Source organism: Macrosteles quadrilineatus, unplaced genomic scaffold (genome assembly GCF_028750875.1).
Source record: "Macrosteles quadrilineatus isolate MER2022 unplaced genomic scaffold, UCM_ALF_1.0 Scaffold_6__1_contigs__length_79288215, whole genome shotgun sequence".
Classification (NCBI taxonomy): domain Eukaryota; kingdom Metazoa; phylum Arthropoda; class Insecta; order Hemiptera; family Cicadellidae; genus Macrosteles; species Macrosteles quadrilineatus.
The window spans coordinates 19,335,663-19,362,095 of record NW_026542599.1 but is presented as its reverse complement, the minus strand read 5'-3'; the positions used below and the strand labels follow the sequence as shown (position 1 = coordinate 19,362,095).

At 32.9% G+C, this 26,433-nt stretch overlaps 1 protein-coding gene across 3 annotated transcripts in view; it reads left to right on the top strand.

Annotated features, from left to right (window-relative positions):
• The window catches only part of LOC128996270 (voltage-dependent calcium channel subunit alpha-2/delta-3-like), a 95,737-nt gene extending 70,001 nt beyond the window's left edge, over window positions 1-25,736 (top strand). The window contains exons 18-30 of one of the 3 annotated variants that reach the window (XM_054421473.1): window positions 4,423-4,464; window positions 5,190-5,283; window positions 8,561-8,593; window positions 11,941-12,039; window positions 12,718-12,830; window positions 13,755-13,894; window positions 14,455-14,631; window positions 14,853-14,924; window positions 17,798-17,915; window positions 18,771-18,839; window positions 19,703-19,934; window positions 21,003-21,192; window positions 22,390-25,736. In XM_054421473.1, coding sequence (XP_054277448.1) covers window positions 4,423-4,464; window positions 5,190-5,283; window positions 8,561-8,593; window positions 11,941-12,039; window positions 12,718-12,830; window positions 13,755-13,894; window positions 14,455-14,631; window positions 14,853-14,924; window positions 17,798-17,915; window positions 18,771-18,839; window positions 19,703-19,934; window positions 21,003-21,192; window positions 22,390-22,485 — 1,475 coding nt within the window. In that variant the 3' untranslated portion in view covers window positions 22,486-25,736. The remainder of the gene's footprint in view (window positions 1-4,422; window positions 4,465-5,189; window positions 5,284-8,560; window positions 8,594-11,940; window positions 12,040-12,717; window positions 12,831-13,754; window positions 13,895-14,454; window positions 14,632-14,852; window positions 14,925-17,797; window positions 17,916-18,770; window positions 18,840-19,702; window positions 19,935-21,002; window positions 21,193-22,389) is intronic. The other 2 variants (XM_054421474.1, XM_054421475.1) reach the window with 2 other exon arrangements.
• Window positions 25,737-26,433: the final 697 nt, after the last annotated feature.

The window sequence follows — 26,433 nt, the reverse complement described above, 5'->3', positions numbered from 1 at the left end:
AATTGCGAAGCTTGTGGAAAATCTGTATTAGACATGCTTTTACGACTACAACTCATACGTGGACTTAATGACAAAGACATTAAAACTCAGCTTTTACAGAAATGTGACCACAAACAATTTGTAGAAATTCTTAACACAGCTACTACGATGGAACTTTCAAAATTTGAAAGTACTTTGATATGTCAAAAGAGTGGAAACGTAGACATAAATCAAGTAAAGTTTAAAGCTAGACATAATATTACATCCAATGAACAAATTCACAGACCTAGAACAAAATCATACAACACAGGATCTTATACAAGTACAGGTAATAAATTTCGTGTAACAGATTTTGAGTCACTAAAAGGAAAATGCTACAGATGTGGGAATATATACCATAGAGCGAATGTTTGTCCAATGATTGATGAAACCTGTAACACCTGTGGAAAGATCGGACACATTTCAAGAGTATGCCTTAGTAAACATAAAAACAGTAAAGGGCAAGTTCATTACACTGAAAATAATGACATTTCTGAAGACAATATACATGAAATTAATTTACTGTCTGACAAAAAGAGAGATGACAAATTTCACATTGATATAAAATTGGAAGGTAAAAACGTTACTTTTGAGTTGGATACTGGAGCATCACTTACATCGATTTCTTATGAAGACTACAAAAGACTAATTCCTTCCAAAAGACTTTACAAGACTGGTGTAGAGCTGCGCACCTACACAGGGGAGATCATAAAACCTAAGGGGGTAACATACGTAAAATGTGACTATAAGGGACAGTGTTTCATGGGAAAAATCTTTGTCATTAATCAACATGTCGATAGGATTTTTGGGCGTGAATGGATGAGAGAAATAAAACTAGACTGGGGAGAAATAAAATCTATACACATGAATGAAACAAGGAAGCCGGAGCTGGATTCATTACTTGCAAAATATGAAGGTTTATTTGACAAAAACATAGGGTGTATTCCAAACTTTGAAGCAAAACTTAACTTGAAGGACAACTCAAGACCTATATACATAAGGGCCAGACAGGTTCCATATGCCATAAGGACAAAAGTTGAAAATGAACTCAGCCGTCTGGAAACCCAAAAGATTATCACCAAGGTAGACAACTCGGAATGGGGAACGCCTATTGTACCTGTCATAAAACCCAATGGTGACATTCGTATCTGCGCTGATTTTAAAGTTACTTTGAACAAAGTCGTGAAAGACGAGAAATACCCAATTCCGAGGATTGAAGACATTTTTTCTACAATGAGTGGAGGCAAATACTTCTGTTCTCTTGATATAAGCAATGCTTATTTACATATGAAAATGGATGAAGAGAGTAGCAAAATGCAAACACTAAGTACTCATAAAGGGTTGTTCAAAGTAAATAGACTGATGTTTGGGGTTAAGGTTGCTCCTTCCCTGTGGCAAAAATTCATGGATTCCTTACTACAAGGTATGGATGGCGTACAATGTTTTTTCGACGACATTTTAGTCCAGGGGTCAACTTACGAAGAAACTCTTCTGAGATTAGAGAAGGTATTAGAAGTTCTACAGAAGCACAACTTACATTTGAATGGAGACAAATGTAAGTTTTTTGAAAAAAGTATCAAATACCTCGGGCACATTATTGATGAAAAAGGTCTACACAAAAGTCCTGAGAAAACTGTAGCGATTCAAAATGCTAGAAGACCTACAAATGTAAGTGAATTGAAGACATTTTTAGGCTTGGCCACGTACTACAGCAAATTTATACAAAACTACTCAACTAAAGTATATCCTTTGACAAGATTACTTACAAAAAATGCTAAGTTCATCTGGAGCTCTGATTGTGAAAATAGCTTTCAAAAAGTCAAAGAAGAAATAACAAGTGAACAAATTTTAACTCATTTTGACCCCAATCTGACGGTTACTCTTGCAACAGATGCATCACCTGTAGGACTCGGAGCAGTTCTTTCTCACAGACTAGGAAATGGTACAGAAAAACCTATTGCATTTGCATCACGCACTCTGACAAAAAGTGAAGTAAAATACAGCCAGATTGATAAAGAAGCTGCAGCTATTTATTTTGGACTAAAGAAATTCTTTCCATACATATATGGACGAAAGTTTGTCTTGATAACCGATCATAAACCCCTTGTGTCCATATTCGATCCTCAAAAGACATTACCTACTATGGCAGCAACTAGAATCTTCAATTACGCTCATTTTCTTTCAGGGTTTGACTATACAGTTGAATTTAGAGGAACAGAAAAACACGGCAATGCAGACTTTTTGTCGAGATTTCCACATGAAAAATCGCTACCAAACTCAATTGATGATTATTCTGTCTTTCAAATCAACCAATTAGAAACACTCCCAGTTACAAAACAACAGATTGCAGATGAATCACTGAAGGAAGAACACCTTAAAACCATCATTCAACATTTAGAAGAAGGAAAGAGCCTTGAGAATCTTGGATACAATGATTATGAATTTACATTACAAGACGGATGTTTATTTAAAGGTAATAGAGTTGTCGTTCCAAAAAATTTGAAATCAAAAGTACTTACAGAAATTCATTTTGGTCACTTGGGAATAGTTAAAATGAAGGCTTTAGCGAGAAGCTACTGCTATTGGCAAGGCATCGATCATGATATTGAACATCTGGCTAAGACTTGTAAACAATGTTGTTTAAAACAAAACAAACCACCTCAAACGACTCCTCATCCATGGCAAACCCCTGATGGTCCCTGGCAAAGAATACATATAGATTTTGCTGGGCCTTGTTTTGGAAACAATTATTTTTTTATTGTCGTTGACGCTTACACAAAATGGGTCGAGGTGTTTCAAACAAAAAATACTTCTTCTGATTGGTGTGTCACACAATTAAGACGATTGTTTTCTACATTTGGAATTCCACTTACTTTAGTGTCAGATAATGGCAGACAATTTTGTGGACATACTTTTGAAACATTTTTGAAAAACTACGGTGTGTTACACAAGACAAGTGCTCCATTCCACCCTTCTTCCAACGGTCAAGCGGAGAGATTTGTCCAAACTATAAAGAAAGGTCTACAAGCCATGAAAGATGAAGGAGGGAATATGGAAATTAAGTTACAGAGATTCTTGATGCAAATGAGACAATCAAGAAACTCCACTGGATCAAATTCTTACTTCCTAATGTTTCAGAGAAATGTGAGAACGAGACTAGATTTGATGATAACAAATAACACACCTTCAAACAGTGACTTTAAATGTGCAAAGGGAATAAGAGACTTTAAAAAGGGGGAAAGAGTTCAAGCTTATGATTTCAGAGACAAGAAAAACAAGTGGATGTTTGGTAAAGTAAAGAGCAAGGATGGACAGTTAATTTACGTTCTTGAAATGGATGATGGATCTATATGGAGGCGGCATATCAACCACATGTTACCTTCTAAATTTAAGGGGGAGGATTGATGTGTCCATTCCAAATGTACTGGCTTATACTATATTTGTTAATTTACATATGTTCTGTTCAGTTGTTATTGTTTATATGATGATTCAGTTACAATATAGAATTGTGATAAAATAAACTTGAGTTACTGCATTAAAATGTTACATTACTAAAATATCTATCACAAATAGAACTCAGTCAAATGACATGCTCCTATAATGTGTTTCTGTAAAAACTATATTCTCTCTTTATTTTTATTTTTATTTTTTTTTACTTTCATATATTATAAATGATTATATATAAGGATATTTTAGTTTATAGTTATTTTTCCTTTCAATTTGGCTTAGTTGAAATGTTGGTGAATAAGATCAACACATTCTGTGTGACTCAATTCAATCTCAATTCAATTTCATTAATTTGTTTCTCGAAAACTGGCAACACCTTTATAGGAATGAGATGAATATTACTTTCCATAGTTAAAATTGAAGACTGTTTCCAAAGTTCTTTAAAGTTTCACGAAAAAGTCTTTAACTACTACTCTTTCTACTTTTGGTATTGCCAGAATGTTAATTAATAAATAAATCATTGATTGTTGCTCATTGAACCATTACTAATTGTTGCATTTTTATTATTCATCTACAATATTGTGACTCCAGTTTTAAGGTACCTGAAAAAGTTTTTTTACTGCTCATCTTCAAAACTTGTTGGGGATCAAGAGTTTTTCCTTCCTAAAAAACAATTAACAAACAAACAAAAGAACAAGTATTAGGCCTACAGTTAAAAGTAATGTCCAACACTTTGACAATTGGCAGTGATAATAAAAGAAAAAAATAGTAGGTAGTTGTATACACAATGTTAAGATTGAATTTTAAAAGGATCAAATCCTACTCAGAAGAAAGATATTTTACCACAATTCTTGATCCTTATTTATTTATAAATATATTCCACATTTACCACAGTCTTACAAATTTATATTTTTAAATAAATCTTACTAACACTTATTGTTTTATCCTTTTCTACAGGTCATGCAGGAGCCAAAAGGATGGAAAGGGATTCCTACTATTGTGAGTAAATAAAAAATGCTGTTTTTAAACTCATAAGTACCAAAACAAACCCTTTAAGAAGCGAAATGCTTATGGAAAATAGTCAGACTGGTATTTTGCTGTAGAAATGAGCTTCGTTCGGCCGCTGTTACAATCACTCGCACGGCGGCCTTGATAGTCTACATTGCGGCCGCCGCGGGAAATGTTGAAAATTCAATTACTTTCAGACTAAATTTTTTACAATGGCATTGCGCTTGTTAAAGGTTTTGTATTCATTGTAAGTACCCAAATTTAGAGGTAACCCTCAATACTTTTAGAGTTTTAAAAGTAAAATAATATTATCATTTCTCATCGTTCAACATTTTTGATACAACGTTTTTGAAAAAAATATATTTTATGAAATTATATTAATGAATTACTACAGCAACTACAGTCCATCGGAGCAGTACTCCACAAACAGATGTTTGATTATCTAGTTAAAAGCAGTGTGGTTACATATTTTTCAAAACTCTGTTAAATATATGTAAAAAAGTAAAATATTTACATATTTACGCTATTACCTCGTTAAACTATTTATTGCTTGTAGCATAATAGGCTTTTATCTTTGTTCCCATGGCATATACAATTGGAAACTCAAGCTTAAAACGGTCTTTTACTGGTGCTCTGGCTCTGTCTCACACAACCCAAAATTTTAGTTGAAAATCATTCCGAACAGCTTCTTGGCTAACCACTAATTATGTTTACAGGTGACAAAACCCTGATGCAGTCTTTGGTGTTTGACGCGATGATTACGCACGACATCCAACGAGCGCCAACCTCTACACTCAAGGAAGACAAGCAGTAAGTATCTCGATGGTGATGGCGGAATGATTAGATGTCTAGGATAGAAACACAAAAGCACCGCTAAATCACTTTTCAATAAATATTTCAAACTGTTCTGTGTCTAACTGAAGAGAGATTTGAGATTTTTACTATGATGAATGTCTAGGGTAGTAAATCACAATAAAAGCAACGCTACAAATTTTTTTTGAAAAATTGAAGATTGTTCAGCATTTAGTGTTTAGCTAGAGAGAGAGATAGTTTACAACGTTTTGATGCTGTTGAGTGGTGTTAAATTTCGCTATATATGGGGCCAAACATTTTAAACGACCACTGATTTCAAGTTTTTTTTTATCATTGATTTAATAATCAAGGAAATTTGTATAGAATTGTACATAAATTATATTATACAATTCTTATATGTTTAAATAATTTTTTCCCAAAATTACACCTTATGAAGTTTCTTTATGAAGTGTTAATTGAGTGAATTTTCTTTATCAATTTGTCAAATTTAATTCCTCATGTATACAATAAGTAAATTTGTTCATCTATGCAGTCTGAATGACTTTTCCTTTGTTTAAACTTTCAACATGACAAATTATTCAACTAATAATGTAAAATTTAGAAAACACAAGCAAAGTGCAAAATGAGCCAGAAATCAAATGTATTTAATTTTTTTTTATTCAGATTGTTTCAAAAATTATTAGGTAAAATTAAAATATGAAACTTTACACAGACTACGGAACTGGAAACTTTTTGAGGAAATGTTGATTTAGAAACATTTATCAGTTAATTTTGGTCACTGTGTTGTGAATACATTTTGTGATTTCATGATGTAGAATGATTAAGCCTTTACCTTTTATATCATACGTTTTTTTTTTTTTTTATAAATTTATTAAACAACAACCACATGTAGTTATGGGAATATATTCATTTTGAAACTTAAATTAATTAAATATTGTTCCTAATAATACTTGCCTGATAATCAATAGTTTGCTAGTTTGTTCCTGAGAAAGTTATAGTTTTGATGATTTGAAACTGAACCCGATTTTCTCAATCCATTAATTTGTTTTTAATCAATTAATTGTGTTTAGTCTTATTAGAAGCTCAAATGCCCCAGTTTAGTCTTATTAGAAGCTCAAATGCCCCAGTTTAGTCTTAATAGAAGCTCAAATGGCCCAGTTTAGTCTTATTATAAGCTCAAAAAGCCCAGTTTAGTCTTATTAGAAGCTCAAATGGCCCAGTTTAGTCTTATTAGAAGCTCAAATGGCCCAGTTTAGTCTTATTAGAAGCTCAAATGGCGAAGTTTAGTCTTAATAGAAGCTCAAATGGCCCAGTTTAGTCTTATTAGAAGCTCAAATGGCCCAGTTCCAAACCATCTAAACCGGCTGACTTTTATCAGGATCAAACTGTCAACTTTCACAAGCACTTGTGTGTTATTATGTTTTATCATTAAAAAAATATATAAAAAAAAAAAAAAATATCAGTATAAACTATAGTGGTACAATGACATTATTAGCTTTTGCTTTTTTTCATCCAAACTAACCACTGTAATTACTTAGTATTTATTTAAATGTTTCAAAGTAGATGTTCTTTATAAACACTACTATTTCACACAATAGTGTGTAATTTGTTGGATTTTGTTTTATTAAAAATACCCCCTTTACTTACATCTCATTTAGCTTATAAGGAATATTTTTTTAACATATTTATTTGCTGAACGAGGATGGTAAGTGGTCATATAAAAAAGTTTCATTTTGATGAAAAACTCTTTTTTATGTAACTTTTTTATATAATTGTCTTTTGAGTTGAAAAAAATATAGCTAACATTAATAAACTCTTCATATATTTCTCTTTAGGGCTAATAAGCTACTATATTAGCTTTTTCCTTAGGTACATGGAAAATTCACTAAATGTATTTTTAAACTAGCAGTGGATTTTTATGGCATCACTTGAATCCACTGCAGAAAAGTTAAAGATTGTAATGTATTTTTACAACCACTCTAATGCCAGAGTTAGGGTATATGGGGTAAAAACCATTTACTTAGTCGCTTTACTAATTAAAACAGCAAAATATACTTTGTACAAATGTTCTAAACTGAATTTGAATGTTGTGTGGTTAACCTAGACAAAACGTCTGTTACTTTCTGGACAGCTCTCATATTTACATGAAATATATTTTTACACTTATACATTTTAAACATATTTTAAATTATAATTTAAAATTGTGTTTTTGTCAGTGTAGAATGCAGGAACTAGGATGTTTATTTAAGAAATATAAATCACAACAGATGAATGACTTGTTAACTTTACACCATACTGTTCAAAACACACTATTGTGTGTATGTTAATGCTGTAGTGTAATCAACAGAATATAGAATATAAATAAATAAATGTAATGATTACAAATTGTGTCTGCTATAATACTGTATAGCTTATCGGACAACTTTTAAACAACAAGTGTAATGATCCCTTTTGTTTGTTCCCTAACGAAAAATCTTTCAGAAAGTAAAGATTCATTTTCAAATCTAAATTTGCTAAACGTAGAGCTGTTCCTGATTTTGTTTAAAAAAACAAAATAACTACTCTTTAGTGTGATAGTGTATTTCTATAGCTTTGATTTCAAACATGATTTATTTGACATATTTCACTAACCACGCATATTGGGAAGAAATATGTTTTATGTATAAGATAGTGGAGTCTAACAATAAATTAAGTTATACAATTGTCAATTATGGACATTAATTGCACAGTTTTTTTTATTTCAAATTATTTTAATAAATAAAATATATTTGTGAAATTGTTTGATCTTATTTATTTTGTGTCTTTTTCAGCTTTACTAATCATTTCAAATGCACTAACCAACTGGCTTTGCATGAAGCATGAAATGTATAACCAAACTAAGCTATTTGTTGAAATAATAAATATATGATAGCTCAAAATAGTCAATTTAATCATTGTTTGGCAATCTTATTATACGTCATTACTTGTCACCAACTATAGCAATAACAAAATTTTTTTTCAATTTTTTTTAGTTTTATGTCAAAAGTTGATGAATTAGTTAAAAAAAGTGTGTTAAAAAAACCCAACTTTTGCCTCGCTAACATTTTTTTCTTGTAACAAAATGGTCTTCTAACTGTACAAGTTAAACCTGGATGTTAAGATTTTTCGATTGTACAACATCCTTACTATTTAACTTAATCTGTTTTCAATACAAACACAACAAATAGCTTGGTTGACATTCTAAAGCACTGATCACTGTTTGACAAAAGCACTAACGTTTTCCGTTGTTATGAAGCCCGATCGCCACATTGATGGCTTTACTGCACAGGTAAAGTAACCTCGACGGCCGTCGATAAAACGTAACCGAAACATAACTTTGTTGAATTCTAGCAATTTATAGTAGAGTTTATCTTGAATACTGATGTTTTGCCCTGTAAGAATTGATTTGTTGCCTAGAGCTCAAAGAGCAAACTTATTCAGTAGATGGTATTCCTTTGAATAAATTACTAGAATATCCTTTGAGTCTAGTAACTTAGCAAACTGGTTTAATATAGCATAATTGCAAAAACACTAAAACTGTTGTTTTTTATAAGGCCCCTATTAAACTGTTTGGTGTTGGTAAAATTTAAAGTTAAAACTTGTGTTTAGTGTAATATTAAAGCAAAATATTTTACTTTTGGGTTGAACAAGGTTTTTGATAAAAGAATGTTCAATAAGATTCGTTTCTATTATAGTTAAAAATATTTTACATTTCTTATCCGTCTATAAATCTATAAATAAAATAATAACAAAAAATAATTAAAACCCATGGTAATGTTAAAAAAATATATGTAAAAAAATGCTTGAAAATTAAAATAAGAAAATTTAATTGAAAATTTATTCTTAACAATACAGACTAAATATTTTACAAGCAAAGGGAGTTCCAAAATATACAAAACTGTGTTTTAAGAGAATTTAATATAAGTATATAATGTCTTATTTACAAACTATTTTAAATAAGAAAAGATCGTTGAGCTCATATTTTTGGTCAAAATGTGTTAAGAATCTTAAATACATTGAGTCTGATTTACTTTGCCAATCATATATAACAAATACAGTGATACAATTCAAGGTATACATAAATTAAATAACTTGCCCAAATAAGTGAGTAGATAGCCCTTATTTCAATAAAGTTTGTGTAATGTTTTTAAGTACGTGGAATGTTGTTACCCTGTAAATGGAATGTTATTAAGTAATATGTAACTTTTTAAGTGTGTCCAGAAATAATAAATAACAGAGTAACAAATAACTGTGTTTTATCCTTGATAGTTTGGATATTATTACCAATATCTTCATAGCCAAAATAACAATATATTCTTTCTTACCAAATAATTTAATATGGTGTAATTAGTGAAACTTAAATACGCCAAAATAAAAAATAAACCAATAAATTCATGGTTGTAAAAGCAAATCAAAAACTTTCCTATTGGCTACTAGTCTATATAAAAAATGTGCGTTTCAGTTTTTTTTAATCAGTTTTGCTAATGAGAATTTACATTGAGAAAAACTACCTTCAAGATGATAAGTGGAAGATATTAGTTAATTAAGAACATGCATAGCTTAGTGTGACAGGGTCAAAAATGTGAAATGTGACTTGTATAAAATCAATACCTTGTTTTATATATTTATTAATTAAGCTATGTGGTCAATCGGTAGTGCAGTATAATATATTTCACTTGACATTGTATATTTCATGTTTTAGATCTAAGTTGTGACGATTGTCAATACACTTTTTTTGTGTTCCAATGACAATAAATATTCTTGATTCTTGATAATAATACTTTCTAAGGAACTTTTCCATATTTTACAGGATGCATCAACAACTCGGATCACCAAAGAAATCAAATGTAGTTGAAAAGTGTTGTAGAATGTGAGTCATTACATATTTGAGACCATGTTTGAAGTGCGAGATTTATCGAGCACTTTATATGGTCAAGAATATTATAGACTCACTTTCACTGGTGTTTTGAATGTTATTTTTGCTACACTACAAAGACTAATTATTTTCTTGAAACTTTCAAAACTCATAACATTTTTCAGGATATAACTTAAATTTAAAGTGAAATTTACTTTGGTTTTACAGTTTTGGTTGTTGAAAATTAAAACAGTTGACAAAACAAAAACAAATCTTTGTTTGTTTACGTCAGCAAAATCCAAAAAAATATAGTAAACATTATTTTTGCATAGTAAACATTCTTTTGCCGTAGTAATATGTATGTAACAAAAACTGGTCATTTCACAGTAGTGTAGCAAAAAATAATTTGTCACAACCAGCCCATAAGGAGGTGTCTTTCTTAAGTATCCAAAGTCAAGACAACCTGCATTTTTAATAATTGCATGGTTCTTTAAAGGTAATGGCATCTTAATTTTTTTAAGCTACAGTATTGCGTCTTTAGCTAGTAACAAATACTGTAATCTTTAGCTAAATAACAAATATATGCATTTGTGTATTTTTATGTTTCAGATCAAACAAATGGTCTCTGGATGTTTTTTTTTTTTTTTTTTTTTTTTACTTTAGTTACTAATGATATTTGCAGCCCTCACAATTTCTGTTTGGAAAATGTCACGAATAATTTAATATTTGGTTTGTTACGATTTATTTAGAACTATTTTACTTCAAAATGACTGTCTTAGGAATTTTAAATCGTTATGAAATGTTTTACCAATGAATTATTTTCAGCACCTACGTTTGGACGACGTTAATTTGAATTATACTCTGAATGTTTCCAGAACTACTAGATCAGTAGCTTGATGAAGTTTGTTTACAAGGTGATTTTTCACATTAAAACTGTAAAACTTTGTCTGCAGGTCTTGAAAACAGAATTACAGTTTTAACTTACGTACTTCTTTGATTGATTGATTCTGTAGGGGCAGAACTTGTGCTGTTGCATGTCAGCCACTGTTGGGCTTTTTGCGCTCCCCACATGGTACATCAGAGCCCGTCAAACCTGAGTTGCTTAATGAACTTCAGCATCCTGTCTATGAGCTCCTACTGAGGAAGGTGTCTGCCCCTTGTCATTTACTACTTTATCCACATGCGAAGGACGGGCCCGCAGCTAGTATAAGTTAACAATGTGTTTGAAACATATACATATATTTCAAATGATTTGATTGTTTTAGAACGTTTGTACTTGACAAATATCTATTCACCAGAAGATGCAAGAGCTACGAGTAGTAAGAGTTATTGATTGGCTTGTAGTTAAACCATTGTTGATTTTCAGGCTTAGAAGCAAAAAATCCAGCACAGATGTTTTTTGTTCTAACAACAAGACCAGCTACGCCCCAAATTCATGTAGAAATTTTATTTCAATTTATGCCTGGTTGATGATTTTTTTTTATTTCAGCCATCCAAGTTTGTGTCTAAAGCTTTACTATTTTGCTAACATGAATGACGGTGATATAATTTGTTTTTTATTATTATTTTCTCTATTAATATTAAAACCTTATGGGTTAGTAGTTTGTAGTAATCTTATACACTTAAATATTTCCATACTTTTTACTTGGCCCTGTCACACCATGATAGCTTGTGAAATATCTTTAACATTTTTCTTTTGATCTGACAGCCACTCGAGGATAGTAAAATAAGTGATGAAAAGCAGCTTCCATTCATTGAACAAAGGTTGTCTCTGGTTTCAGACAAGGCTATACCATGTTTGGAGTGACTTTGTCCTTCATCGCTACTAGAAGTGGTCTTCTAAGATGGGAGGAACATATGACTAACGGGCAGAGTGATCCGTAAGTCAGACCTAGGAGGAGTCAGGAAATTTAATCTTTAGCATTAGGGTTAGCTTTAATGGGCTTGACATTCTGGCTAATTTAGAGTGCATTTTTTAGGGAAATAAGGCCCTGGGTCCATTTCGCCATCTCACAAAGAATATATTTTTACCAAGATGCGTTTGGCAACTCTTCTAGCACACACAACATGAGTGTGCTCAAAATAGTGAAACCTCAAAATTCCTTTTGATGAGATTGTCAATTTGGACTGTGAGGTTCTGTTATTTAACTTTATTGCACTGAATTCAAATTACTTTATGAGCCAAATATATATTCTTAATCGTTGGATTACAACCTGAGTGGAATATTTGGTCCTCTGAGAAAATCTCAAAACAATTGATTACATTCAAATATCGTAATTGTCAAATTGAACTGTTGTCTCCAAGTCGTTACCTCGGGACAATTTTCTGGACCTTTAAATGCAAAATTTACCAGTCTTAGTTGTGAAATTAGTTTTCTCGCAAAAACCAGAAACACCTTGTATAAAACAAAAAGGCAATGGCAAGATCCACAACATAGATGTTTAAAACACTTTGTTTTTATAATTTATTCTTCAGTTTATTTCTTTTGAGAACTTTAAACAATTTTGTTATTTTATTGTATCTTCTTTTACTTTATATTTGATGTGATGATTTGCAGACTGTTCAGTGAGAACAACAGACATGCGATGGACGAAACTTGGTACAAACGTGCAGTGGATCAACACACCATTGAGCCTGAGAGCTTTGTATTCTCTGTGCCGTTTGATTCAGGTTTGTAAATCAATTGTTATTGTACTAATATTAGCATCAAAGATTTTACCATACTATACACCCAGAGTGCCAAAAAATATGTAAAAAAATATGGTAGAGTGTAAAAATGGTGGTAGAGTGTAAAAATGGTGGTAGAGTGTAAAAAAATATGTAGAATGGTTCTAGAGTCGCTTTTGTAAATGAAAAACCTTGGTCAAATACACCACTTGTAAACACACAGATTACACAGCAAGAGAACTTATTTCCAAAATTCTCAGCTCCAGCTGTTTAGGAACTATGTTGATACTTTTAGAGAGAGTTTTGGGATCACTGTAATATTGACTTTTTCTTGGGAGACAGCAGAACAAGATGTTTATCAAACCAACGTGTGGGATTTGAGTTAAACTGAATATGTCCAAAGCATCAAGATTGGTAAGACTATGCTTAGACAATCTGAGAAATGGAATGACAAACTTTTTCCATACAATTTTTTTTTTTACATTACTTTAGGCTATGTCTAGGGATTGCAACGTATTATTAGTTAGATCAATTAATTGGTGATGGACAGAATTTGAACCCAAGACCTCGGGGACCGAAGTCCCACGCTCTACTGGTGTCTTATGGTGTCTGTGTCTTCGTCATGTGGAGTGTAGGGAGCAAACTGATGATTGAACGGATTTCCAGATGAAACTGATGAATTTCAGTGAATGAAAATTGTTCCACCAATTTCTCAATTTTGCTTTCTGTAACAGTACATTGGACAATATTTGTGTTGCCAACATGCAAAACGAAATAGTTGTGTATTCTGTTATCTACAGTAACCTAATACATTACATACCTGTAGCTTGGGGTTTGTAGACCATCTTGAGCTCTGGGTTAGGTAGGCAAACTAAACACTGTACTATGTGTCCAAAATAAATATTTAACTATGAAACCTTTTTCCAGGAAATACACCTGGCACTCAAGTGATGGCTACTCACGCTGTCTTTGTGGAACACAAAGGCCATCGAGCGCCCGCAGCCGTCGTCGGCCTCCAGTTCCAACATTCTGTTCTCGCATCACACTTCATCAACATCACTTCAGCGGTAAGGTCCCCTAGGAAATGCCTTTGTTTATTGTATTGTTTGGGTAAAAAAGATGTAACTCTTTATCCATTTTTTTTTTTTTTTTTAACTAAACATATTAGATGCAACATAAATAATCATTTGTCATGGTGTTGTATTTAGTTTAAACATAAACTCTGTGACTAATCCATATTTAAAATATTTCAACCCTAGACTAGTGGAATAAGTACTTTTTTTGTATTTCTGTCTCTAGTTAACAATTGTAAAAACACTGAAACCATTGTACTGTAGGCCTACTATCAATGTTTTGCTTTTTGGTTAACTGTTGTCTAAAGATTGTATTTTCACATTTTAATTTATTTGGACATACAGCAAACCCTTATGTTTGGGGACAAATATAAGTATGGGATCACTGTGCAAGACCAATAATTACACTTATGGTAAATTAAATTGCCATCTGGAAAACTCCACATTCGTTGGCTGTTATAGTAGACAACTTATTGTACCAAGTACTTTGACTATGTTCTGGTTCACACCAATCAATTCTTTGATGATTCTCTACAACAAGTGGACATTTACAGTGCACCGGAAAAACCGGCTGCAAGAAGACGTGTGCATCCGAGGAATTGGATTGTTACGTTTTGGACAACAACGGGTTTATCATTCTCTCCGAGAAGTCGGAGCATACAGGGATGTTCTTCGGACAAGCAGATGGAACCATCATGGACTCACTCGTCCAAGACGGAATCTACAAGAAGGTTCGTTAATTATTTACCTATTTTGTGATTACTTCCTAATTTTAGGACAGTTATTCCTAAAAATTAAGTTTGCACTTCAAAGTTTTAGTTTGTAAAATTTCATTCATAACACCGCTCACAGATTGAACATAGATTGACAACTGTTGGAATTTCCTTGAAGAGACTTATTTTACTCTTTCTGTGTCAAAATATCATCTCACTCCTGTCTTCGTTGCTTCTAGATTCCTGTAATGGATTATCAGGGGGCGTGTGTTGATAGCAAATCCAATGTCAACGCTGGATTCAAACTGCTGGTTCGTATTAATCTAACATTTTACACCAAATATATTGCCGATTCCAGAGTAATTTTTGTTTAACAAAATGTTATTCTACAGATATCTTTTCGAAGTTTATTTTTTTGTTTGGAATTTTAAGCTGTAGTAACCTCTAAGCTTCTGGTAAATTGAATCTTTCTCACCTTAATCCTTAATAATCAAGTACTGAATAAAACATTGTTTTTTTATTTAATCTTAATTTAACTGTCCATCACCATAGTATATATTGTGGTGTTCTTTTAAAGGTAGTGAAGTACTGGCTCTATACTCTAAGTGACATAGGCAAATAAGTCTTGACCGCGGTAAAAAGGTGGTTGGTTGTTGGTTTGGTTTTATCCCAGTAATTGGCATATCAGCTCTAGGCACTACCACTGTGCTACGTTTGGTACTTTTAGGCTACATGTCCTATGGCTACAACATCCTATAAAGAAGTTAAAACGATAATAAACTCCCCAAAAGCCAAAACATCAAGTGGAATAAATGAGTTTTCCTCTAAGATGATAAAGCACTGCTCTCAAGAACTCATCTCTCCTCTGGTTTATCTTATAAATAAATCATTTAAAGAAGGCAAATTCCCATCCGCCATAAAAGTCAGTAAAATATACCCCAAACATAAAAAAAAGGACCAACTGAAAATGCTCAAAACTACAGGCCCATCTCTCTCATCTCCAGTTTCTCTAAAATCATAGAAAAAATTGCTCTGGCTAGATTAATGGCTCATCTTAATCATAACAAAATCTTAACTGACAACCAACATGGCTTTCGGAAGAATAAATCTACATCCTCAGCTATAACAGCACTAATTGAGTACGTCCTAGACCAGATAGAAAACGAACAATACATTTCCGCCATCTTCCTTGATTACAGTAAGGCTTTTGACTGCCTGGGCCACGACCTGATATGCAAGAAACTCGAAAGACTTGGTATAAGAAACTCTGCGCTAGAATGGTTCAAAACCTACCTAACGGGACGTTCACAAGTCGTGGAACTGAAAAACTCATCAAATGAAGTCACAGAAAGTTTCAAATCTTCAAAAAGCAAGCTGACGAGAGGAGTTCCACAAGGCTCTGTATTAGGCCCGATTCTATTCATCTTATTGACTAATGACTTCCCCAAACAAATTGAGAGTGAAAATGCTGTTGCAATCATGTATGCAGATGACACAACCATTTTGATAAAGGACAACACAGCCCAAAGCCTTTACCTTAATTCAAAATTGATCTTAAATAAAGCTATCCTCTACTCAAAGAACAATGACTTAGCAATAAACCCCACAAAAACTACAACTCTGAATTTCAGTAAGAAAAAAGACATAGTCCCTCAATTAGAGGATGTAACAATAGAAAACCATACAAAATTTCTCGGCGTTATCTTTGATAACAAACTAACATGGAAAGAGCACATCAACCACCTAAGCAAAAAAATCAGTACTGGAATATATGTCGTCAAAAGAATAAACTACATAGGCGGACTCTCTGTGGCCAAAACAGCTTACTTCGCACTGGTAGAGTCGCATCTTAGATATGGCTTGACAGTGTGGGGAGGAACTTCAACAAAAAATATGAATCGAATTCTTGTCCTTCAAAAGAAAGCCATAAGAGCCCTCGCCAACCTTGTCCCACCACAGACTTGCAGACTAGCATTCGCAAACCAAGGAATCCTCACAGTGGTGTCTCTCTACATACTTGAAACCATTAAGTATGTGAATGAAATAAACCCCCCAAGAAACCAAGACCTGCACCACTACAACACCCGTCATGGCTCCAAATTTGCACTACCAGTTCACCGAACAACTCTTTGGGAGAAAAAACCTTCCTACACCGGCTGCAAGCTGAGGAACCATCTACCTGACTACCTGAGAGACCTGACTGGCAACAAGCTACACCAGGAGTTGAAGAAGTGGCTAATTGCAAGACCCTTCTACTCAATAAAGGAATTTTATGAAAATTATGAAAATTAACATGTACAATTCACTATTGTATTGACACTATTGTAATTCTTAACGAATTAACAATAAAGAATATTGTATTGTATTGTACATATGAAAATTCTGATGAAATTGTGTTCTGACTCATTCTGATGATTTCTTACGATCACGTCTGAACAAACGCCTGTTATCCATTGAGTGTGTTTACAGTGACAGCGTCTTTGATGTCAGAACAGACACAAAATCCTTAGAACCATTTCATCGTTCAAAAAAGATTGATTTATTTTTGTGCAACCTGCAACTAACTGATTAGTGCCTGTTAGTGTGTTGAATTTCTAGTTATTAGCTTTATTTCACTATGGATAAGGATACATCAACCATTACTGTATGAGAACAGGTGTTTGAGATGTGTGAAAGTCAACAATTCACTACAGAGATATTGCTCAGAAAAAGTGAAAGAAGGTTGCAATGCAACAGAACCGAAATAAGTATTAAAAAAAAACCATCCCGTTGGTTCCACAAATCTTTAAATAACATTTCAAACTCTCTATTCTTGTCTTTACCAACAAATATCTGGTTAACTTTACATGCTCTGAATTTCCACCATTCAACAACAATAACTTAAATCACGAAACTCTCAAGAAAATATAGTTCATCGAGTCGAGTTCCATTTTGCTGGGCGGCTTCGACACATACTGACTGTCAGAAAATCAGATAACGTTCACAGTGTAACTAACTGCCTTCTGACGAGGGTTTCAGACGTACTGCTCAAAACAAAATTACATCAGAATTTGCATCCATAGTAACTGTAGCCTTAGTTGATGATGCTAAATTAAAGTGCAACCAAGATAACACAAACAAATGTTAGCTAACATTTTTGTATAAAATCAAAGCAATTTCTTTTCTGAGTAATCTTTTTCAACAGCTTCCATGGCAGACGATGGGCTGGTTGGTTCATTGGTTTTTCAGTCAGTTGGTTTGGTTCGCAGCACAAACTGTATATACCGACATTCACTGGACTTACGCCCAAGAAGACGTTGAAAGTAAGTATTCATTGACAATGTTAAGTGTTAAGGTGTGTTTGTCAACCTTTTATTCTAATTTCTAATGCGTTTAAGAAACTATGATATTTTTGTGAAATGTTTGTGTGTGAATATGAAATATGGATCTAAAAGTTTCTAACTTAAAATTGCAAAAAATCCTGATTTAAAATGGTTGAATACTAGTAATGTCTAAACATTATCCATTTACCATCATTATCCTCTTCATTGTGTCTCGGTATGGTTAGATATTTATGTTCGGCTTAAACGTGATAAAGCTCTACCTTAATCTATAAACTTCATAAAATGAAAACATGCTACGTAGGCAACATCATAAACCTGTAAGATCTCATTTTTTATTCTTAGTGAAAAATATTCTGGTAATTCATTAGATAATATAGAATTCCTTATCATCTATAAACTAAACTTAAATACTAATTCTACAGCATATCAGGTAAAATTTCCAGTTGAAAAGATTATGGAATTTGATTTGAAATACATCTTTGGGCAATGGAAACACCATTTTCAAGTATTCTAGTGATCAATATGCTGTTCTCACAAGTTCCTTAACACTACACCACTACATTACACCATCTAGATCCACCCAAATTACAGTTTAAACATATTATATTTTAGCTAACACTACCTCTAAATAATTTAAAACAATCATGCTCAAATTTGATTTGATTAGATTAACCTTTAGCTGCTTCTGATTGGTCAAAATGTCACCATGGTCTTTTTCAATCAGGAAAACTACCATTTGTCATGCATGTTGTTTGGGTGGATCGATATTGTTTGTGTAACAATTAAAACCGTATAAAAGATATATGCTCCAAAATAATTTTTAATTTTTACCAGATCCAATCTACTCAGACGATTATGAGACAAGTTTTGACCAGTACGGAGGCAGCAGTAACGGCGGATCAGGTAAATTAATATTTAGAATTTGAAAAATATACCTTTTTGTTCATGAAAGGTTTAAGTTCACACTTTACATTGAGAATCTAAAAATTAATGTTATCAGACCCATAAATGTACTCGTTTCATGCGTTTAAGCATTTCATGAGGCAACTAAATTAAAATTGAACAGAGACTGCGGTTGCAAAACAATACAATATTAAAAAATATTTTACTCGAAAATGAGTACCACACAACAGCAGTGAGACTCTCGATGTTACAGTATTATACACATGACAGACAATTTTCACTTAAATTTCAACAACTAAAAACTTAAAGCCCACAAATTTAGCATCGAACTATGCTTATTTGAACAGATTTTCTTAGCTCACCCTTTGATTATGATACACTACCTCAAAGTAGACATTTTGTTCCCTGTTTGACAATAAAGAAAACTTTAGTTAAATTGTACCACTAACAATTAGATATGTTTTGTTACTGCTTCAGTCTAAGAGTGTAACATGGGTGGAAGGTCAATCCACATTTTACATTAACTGTTTAATTGTCACAAAATACCCCTTAACATTGATATGCCCTCCATGAGTCAAAGTACAGTTCACCTGCCTGGTATACTCGTTTGTGACTCATTACTTTAGTTTATTTGATTTTACTTCAAAATGAGATTAAATAAAATAAAAGTTATCTTTGTAAAGTCTGTTTTGATGTCTAAATTCTTCCCTGCATAGTGAAGAGCTAAAACCCATGAGCTTTGGGACACATAATTTAAATCGCTGAGTAAGGCAATGTACGTGCTAAGTGCATTCAGTAACAGAACCTAAGTAACATGTTTCATTGTTGTAACGTGTTTCACGAATGTCCACCTGTTCTACCAGCTGGGGACACCATGAAGTTCCCCGGAGAGGAGGACGTACCGCCCCGAGTGATGCCCCCGCCTCCGCCCGCAGTGCCCCCGCGCCGCCCGACGCCTCACAACCGGACCCGGGCACGACCTTGCACCAAACGAGTCGACCTATACATGTTACAACCCGGCCGTCTCAACAACAGCGGCAGCTTCAACCCTCTCAAGGGGAAACTTACCAACTGTCATGTCACTGGATGTGAGAGGTTAGTTGTTGGCTTCTCCATTAATCTTCTGTACCTCTACCCTCCCTCTTCCAACACAAACTGCAATCTTAATTCTTTTCTCAATGTCCTTTTTCATCTTATCTACACACACAACAAAGTCTTCCTCTTAATCACTTTCTTTCCACCACCATCATATACTTTTCATAGAGTTCATGGTGGTGTTTGTCAGTGGACAATTGTCTCAGCATAGCCACTGAGGATGCCTCTTGACAGTAAGGGCAAAACGTCTGAAAAAAGTGTATTAATGAAGACACGGTTGAGACCGAAAAACACCACCAAGGCCTCTCAAGTCATTGATATTGTTTTTATGAAAATTATGATGAAATAAGTTGTCTGATTAAAGAAATTTCCTCTTTAAACATTCAAAAAAATTATGATTCTTGGAAATCAGCTTTCCCTCTCTTTTCTCCACATTCCTCTTCTTCACTCTTCTCTACATCCTTCCTCGCCTAATTTTTTACACCCTATTCTATGTCTTCATCTTTATCAATCAGTATTTTTATGCTGAACGTGACTATAGTACTTGTCATGAAAGATAGGTGTGAATACAATGGTGGTATAGTAGTTTACGCAAGTAAAGATACGCGTTGAGACACAAGTAAAAAATGTATGTACCATCCTTACATACCATTAATCATCTCCATAAATCAATAACAACTATGGTCTTAAACTTAAGCGTTGTTAAATATGTTTATTTATAACATACATAAAAGAAGTAATTAAATTGTTCAGTTGGAATAATATTTAAAAATAATAGAGTGAACCTTTACTTTTCTACCCTCTTGCGGTACAACCATGAATCCTGATATTGTTAGTCAAAACTCAAAAAGCCAAGTAAAAGTCTCAGAAGCTTTGTACTCAAAGCCATTTGACCTTTTACCCCATACTTTTACGATGTTCCACCACAAAAGCAAAACTCCTTAACTTTTAATTATCTAACATTGATGACTTTGATGTATATTTAAAATCTAAGATATACCTCAGGTACTCAGGACAGTACACTAGCCTTAGATTTAAAGTATAACTCAACATCAAATTACGTTGCAGGCCTTTCAGTGTTCAGAAGATTCCGCACAGCAACCTGATCCTGCTGGTGGTGGACACAATGTGCCCGTGCGGTAGCAAACAGCTGAGCATTGCGGCCCAGGAGTTGCCGCCTCCAGAGCAGTGTCGGGTGCCCGTGTCTCACTCACTTTACCGCAGACGGCCGTCGAAATGCATCAGCTACCATCCTGAGGTATAGAAGTCCGATTATCCGAGCCGCCGGGTTAACCGAGGCAAATTCAGTACTGTATATAGCAGTTTTTTTTTCAATTTCGTTCCAGGTCCACAGTACTGATAGCCTGGGAAATGCAGTTCCACCGGTAATAAATCGATTGTTGGTACGAGTTGGTAAAGAGTTTATTTAATCATAAATAACTTATTACTGTAATAATAAAACATAATCTCCAGTTTTCAATACAATTTTTGTCTAATTATAATTTATAATTATTACCGCCGTGTTATTCGAGTTTTTGACTATCCGAGGTAGTCTCGGTCCCGTTTAGCTCAGATAATCGGACTTCTACTGTAGATGCAAACTGACAGATAAATGATAGGCCTAAGGTTCAAGGGTGGGTATTTTGGATGAGATTGGTTACGTTGACATATATCCAGAACTTGGACCAAAGCTTTTTGGTGGAATTTCTTGTCATGCATGTCAGTCCGCATGATCTCAGGATGTGAGATTTTCAGTTTCAAATTGTAAGTAAGCTCACTCATTCTTCTCCGTTGCACACAGATGCCTCTAACACTCAGCTCATACAGATAAAAAGGTACCTGAAGAAGCACTGGTGAATCCATGATTGGAACTTTGCACAATACGATTAACAAAAAACCTAAAAAGTGGACCTTTAGAGCCCCCTAGCCCTTTTAGCTCCACCCCCACCGGTCAGTACTTTTAGTATATTGTTTAAGGACCCTTCCCCTACAACTGTGACAAATTTGGCTTATACATGATTTTTCCCCATATTTGTTTTTTTTTTTTTTTCTTCATTGCTTGGACTACAAGGGCAGTATGATCGTTTTGCAGACCAGACTTTGCAGGCTTTTTTATTTTTCACGGGTAAGAAAGTCTAAAATTGATTCTTAGAGTAAAACCCCAGTTATTATGATCAAAATGTGTTGGTTCACAAACATAAGCAAGTTTATCTTGGTTGATGTTGCTCCCTTATAATTGTATCCTAAAAGATTTTCACCCAGATGCAGTGTGCTTGGTGGGATGTACAATAGAGATTTTGACAACAGTGTTTTTAGCTTCTTGGGGCTCGAAACAAAAAGTCAAGTTACTTAGAAATTATATATTAAAACACATGCTCTTGATACTTATTTGCCTTGTAGTAAATTATATTTTCAACACTACGTTAATATTGACGATCTGTGTTTTATCTGACAGGAGATAGAGATCAAGCAGTGTGGAGGGTGCAACCGATTGGTTGGACTACTGACTCTCATAGTCACATCTGGACTGTTGCTACTACACACATCATGATCTTCACATCATCTCTAAACCTGCAATTCCTGTTACCAGAAACAAACTCATGTTATTTAGGTTTTTGAAACCTGACTTTGACTCTGTGATTCTTTTGGTGTAAAAGAATCTTGTAGCTAAAACTAGAGACTTGGTCCAGATGATGGCAAATGCAGTCAAAGGAAAAATGTAGGTTAAGTATTTTATCATGGACTCTAAGTGAGAGGGAAGATAGGTGGTTTAAGTGACGGAGGGCCTGGAGATTATTGTGAGCTTAATTACCGATAGTGGAAAATTACACAAATAGAGGGTACGACCCGTGTAAAACCTTGAAAAATAAAAATATGAAACAGAAATCAAAATTTTAAATTTTAGTACAATATCAGGCTTGCATGCTATCAAACTATTATCACCCAAGAAAACCCAAATTGTAAGTGTGATAATTCCCGTTGTAAAAACTTTTGATGTTATTATCATGTAAAAACACTAAGATTCACCTATTTTTGCATTACTGTCCTAATGTAAGTCACTTGTGAACTGTGTATGTCTTTGAATGAACAAGTTCGACACATTTTTGTAACGATTTCGATGTTTTGTACAGTAACTAAACTGAAACGCAACAAACTTTGTCACATTTCGTGGTTATTTGGACAAAATTCATTGATTACGCATTTGGTTTGTCTTACATAAGATCGAGTCGTGTGTATTTTAAGATACATTTATAAAAATTAAAAATCTACTGTATGTGTATACCGGTTGATGAAATTGTACTTAACTCTTAGCTTTTTACATTGACTACAAGTTTGTTTGTAAGGTAGGTTAATGTACAATTACAATTTATTGTGTAATTAGTAGGTTAAATTGAAATTAAATAATTACAACAGAGCTAAAATATTTTTTAACTAATGAAATTTATAAAATGTAGGTTAGGTTTAGTAAATCAGTGCACTGTTAATTGTTGTTTAATTATTTTTGTTGTATATTTAAATAAAATAGTAATACAAATTACTGATTTGTTTTAGAAGCTTCTGAGTAAATACACGATTTGAATTGTATATTTCTCATTTTAGGCATGGTTGAAGCAGATTTACCTAATGATAGACTACCAGCCTGTTCTTAAACTTTAATCTACTTTTTATTATGTCAAGATTACTAAAAAAGGGCCATGGTTTTATTTTATTACTTTTCAAATTAGCATGATTACTGACAAACTTTATTGTTTATTCTCGCTTCACAGGATATTTTGTTTCAACAAAAACTATACCATTAGTATCTTCATCTTTTGATTCATAATTTGTCTATGAGCTATGGATGTTTGTCATATTTTATTTTAGTAGTTACTTTGATATCAATACTCTCCAAAATGTGAACAAACATTGTTCCATCATTTACACTTTACATTCAAAGAACAAAAACATACTAAAGAACAGCTAAAGTGATGTTGGTTTTACTTTTATTTGCTAGTACAATTCAATTTAGTTATCTAACTAATTAGAAATACCTTTTGGTAAAACCACTTTATAACATTTTTTTAAATTGAGAATCTATAAAGTATAACCTTTTTTATGTCTACGAGCAGTTTGAGATCTTGTGATACATTTGTGTTTGAATGCAAAGCAATAATATAAATTAAGTAAGCGATATCGATATGAGGCGAGTTGGAGCAAGATAATTTTATTTACGGGCCTTCCTAACTTACTGGCCACTTCACACTGAAACTGACAAATAATCCCCAACTACTAGTCTTACTGTGACAATAATTTTATAAGGTTTTATTATAATTCACTGAGATTCTATTAGGCAATGTTTACGATTAAGCATCGTTAAGGAAAGTTGTTAAGAATGCGATTCCGCTTGACGTTTTAACATTCTCTTCAAAATCTAAATCAAATTTGGTAATCGAACGCAGCAAATAGTATATAGCTGTCTACAAATATTTATTACCGATGATTGTTAAAATAATATAATGGAGTATATATTTATAATTTCTACGTAGAGAATCTATACAGTTGTTGTAGAATGTAGTGTTTTGTTGTGTAGTATTTATTGATGTTCTGTTAAGAATTTGTCTGTTTAGAATTATCAGTCGTGAATAGCCAGAGCAAGATGCCTAAAATTCTGTTTGATAGTCATATCATTTAGACACATATCTTGTGTGAAAAATATAATATTTTTAAAAAATCATTTTTTTTACAGGTAACTTAATGTTATTCAAATTGGTACAGTTAAAAATTATATCACTATCATTAATTATATCATATTATAAGAAATAAAGATAAAGAAGTAAATTATTCTTGAAACTTTGCGTTTACAAACATATCAATTACAAACATAGTTGTATAATAGTGAAATAGGTATATATTACAATTATTAAGCTTGCAAATAAATGGTCAACAATCGAGAAAATTATACAAAATTATAGTCTATTTCAATGGCATTTGATTTCTCATACAACAGACTTTTTTTACAAGTCAAAATTCAGACCGACTATTCAAACAGTTTGATATTTTTAGAATAAAAAAAACAGCTACCTACTGCAAGAAAATTGAATGTACATAACTAGAGAATTAGAACACTACCCAAGTCAGTTATAGGCTATGCTTTGGCAGTTCAAGTTTTGGAGATAATTCTGCCCTATCTGTTTTGTGGCACAATGTCATGGCTGGTTCGGAGAAAGTTGCGTTTATTTCAACAATTTTTCATTGCGTTCTCATTTGAGGGACATACGCAAAAGCGAAGTTCAATAACTGTGAAGATAAACTGTTTGTACATAAATAATATTTATCGTACTTATTGTCATTAATATATTTATTGATATAATGCGTGTTTGCACTACTAGCAAACATAATTAAGTCTTCCATTTTTAACTCGATAAAATGTGGTGCATCGATGCCTAGCCTACCTCCCCCCCTCTAGAATGTTTTAGGCACAGAGGTTATTTTCAATATTTGTGTAAGTGCTTACGTTTAGTGTACCGCTCTTACGTTGGATGTTTGAATGTGGGTGTGAGGAGTTTTCTATCGAGAGCTTTTCCATGTTTCTTTAAAGGTTGATTTAAGGAACACATGTAAAATGTTTTGTTATCTATTCAGAAATGTTTAGTGTGGTCAGTTTTTTTTTACGTGTGTTGTAAAAAAGGAACACTATCTTGTAGTCATTTATAGTGTATCTTTCCAGATTATCTCAAACAGACCAGTGATAGATAACATCTCTGTCAACCTACTCTCATGTAGAACCAACATTGTACACTAATAAAAGCTTTCAGAAATCTTTTTAGTTTGAGTCCAGTCTTTTGCAATTCCAACACAGAGAATCCACCTTTTGAAATAGTTTTGAAATATAACTGACTTTGAACACTGTAGTATGTTTTAACAGTAGGCTTAGGCTAGCTTAGCTGTAAACAATTTTTACTCAAGAAAAATAAATTGTGTTAAATCAATAAGCCTCTGAAAGAGTTTGTCACTATAGGTTTATTATTTCTTTTGAATTACTGTGGTACAATTTGATGGGGACATAAAAGTTGCCATCATTTTTAGTTTCCCTTTCAATTCAGCATTAAATGTTAAATGTGTAAGAAAGAAAAAAATATTTACACTTTACTGTAGCTCAATTTAACCAAGTTATTTTCACAATATTATAAAATTGCCAACAATGCCAACATGGAATGTGATGTCTCACTTCATTGGTAGTGAATATTTAGTAAAACAGTTTGCAAGTAGATTTCACAACACTTTGGAATATTTTGTTTAAAAAATTATTGAATGCGAAGAAAACTTTAACAGTTTTACATCAGTAAAATACATCAGTTGCCTTCCATGTATACTAGAATTTAAATACCATCGAGACAAACTAAATTTAAAGATACCACAATACTTCTCAATAAAACCACAATAATGCTGTAATAAAATTAGCAACTCAGGCCTATACTAGGAAAAAAAATTAAAAGATTGGCTAAAACGTATTTATTAC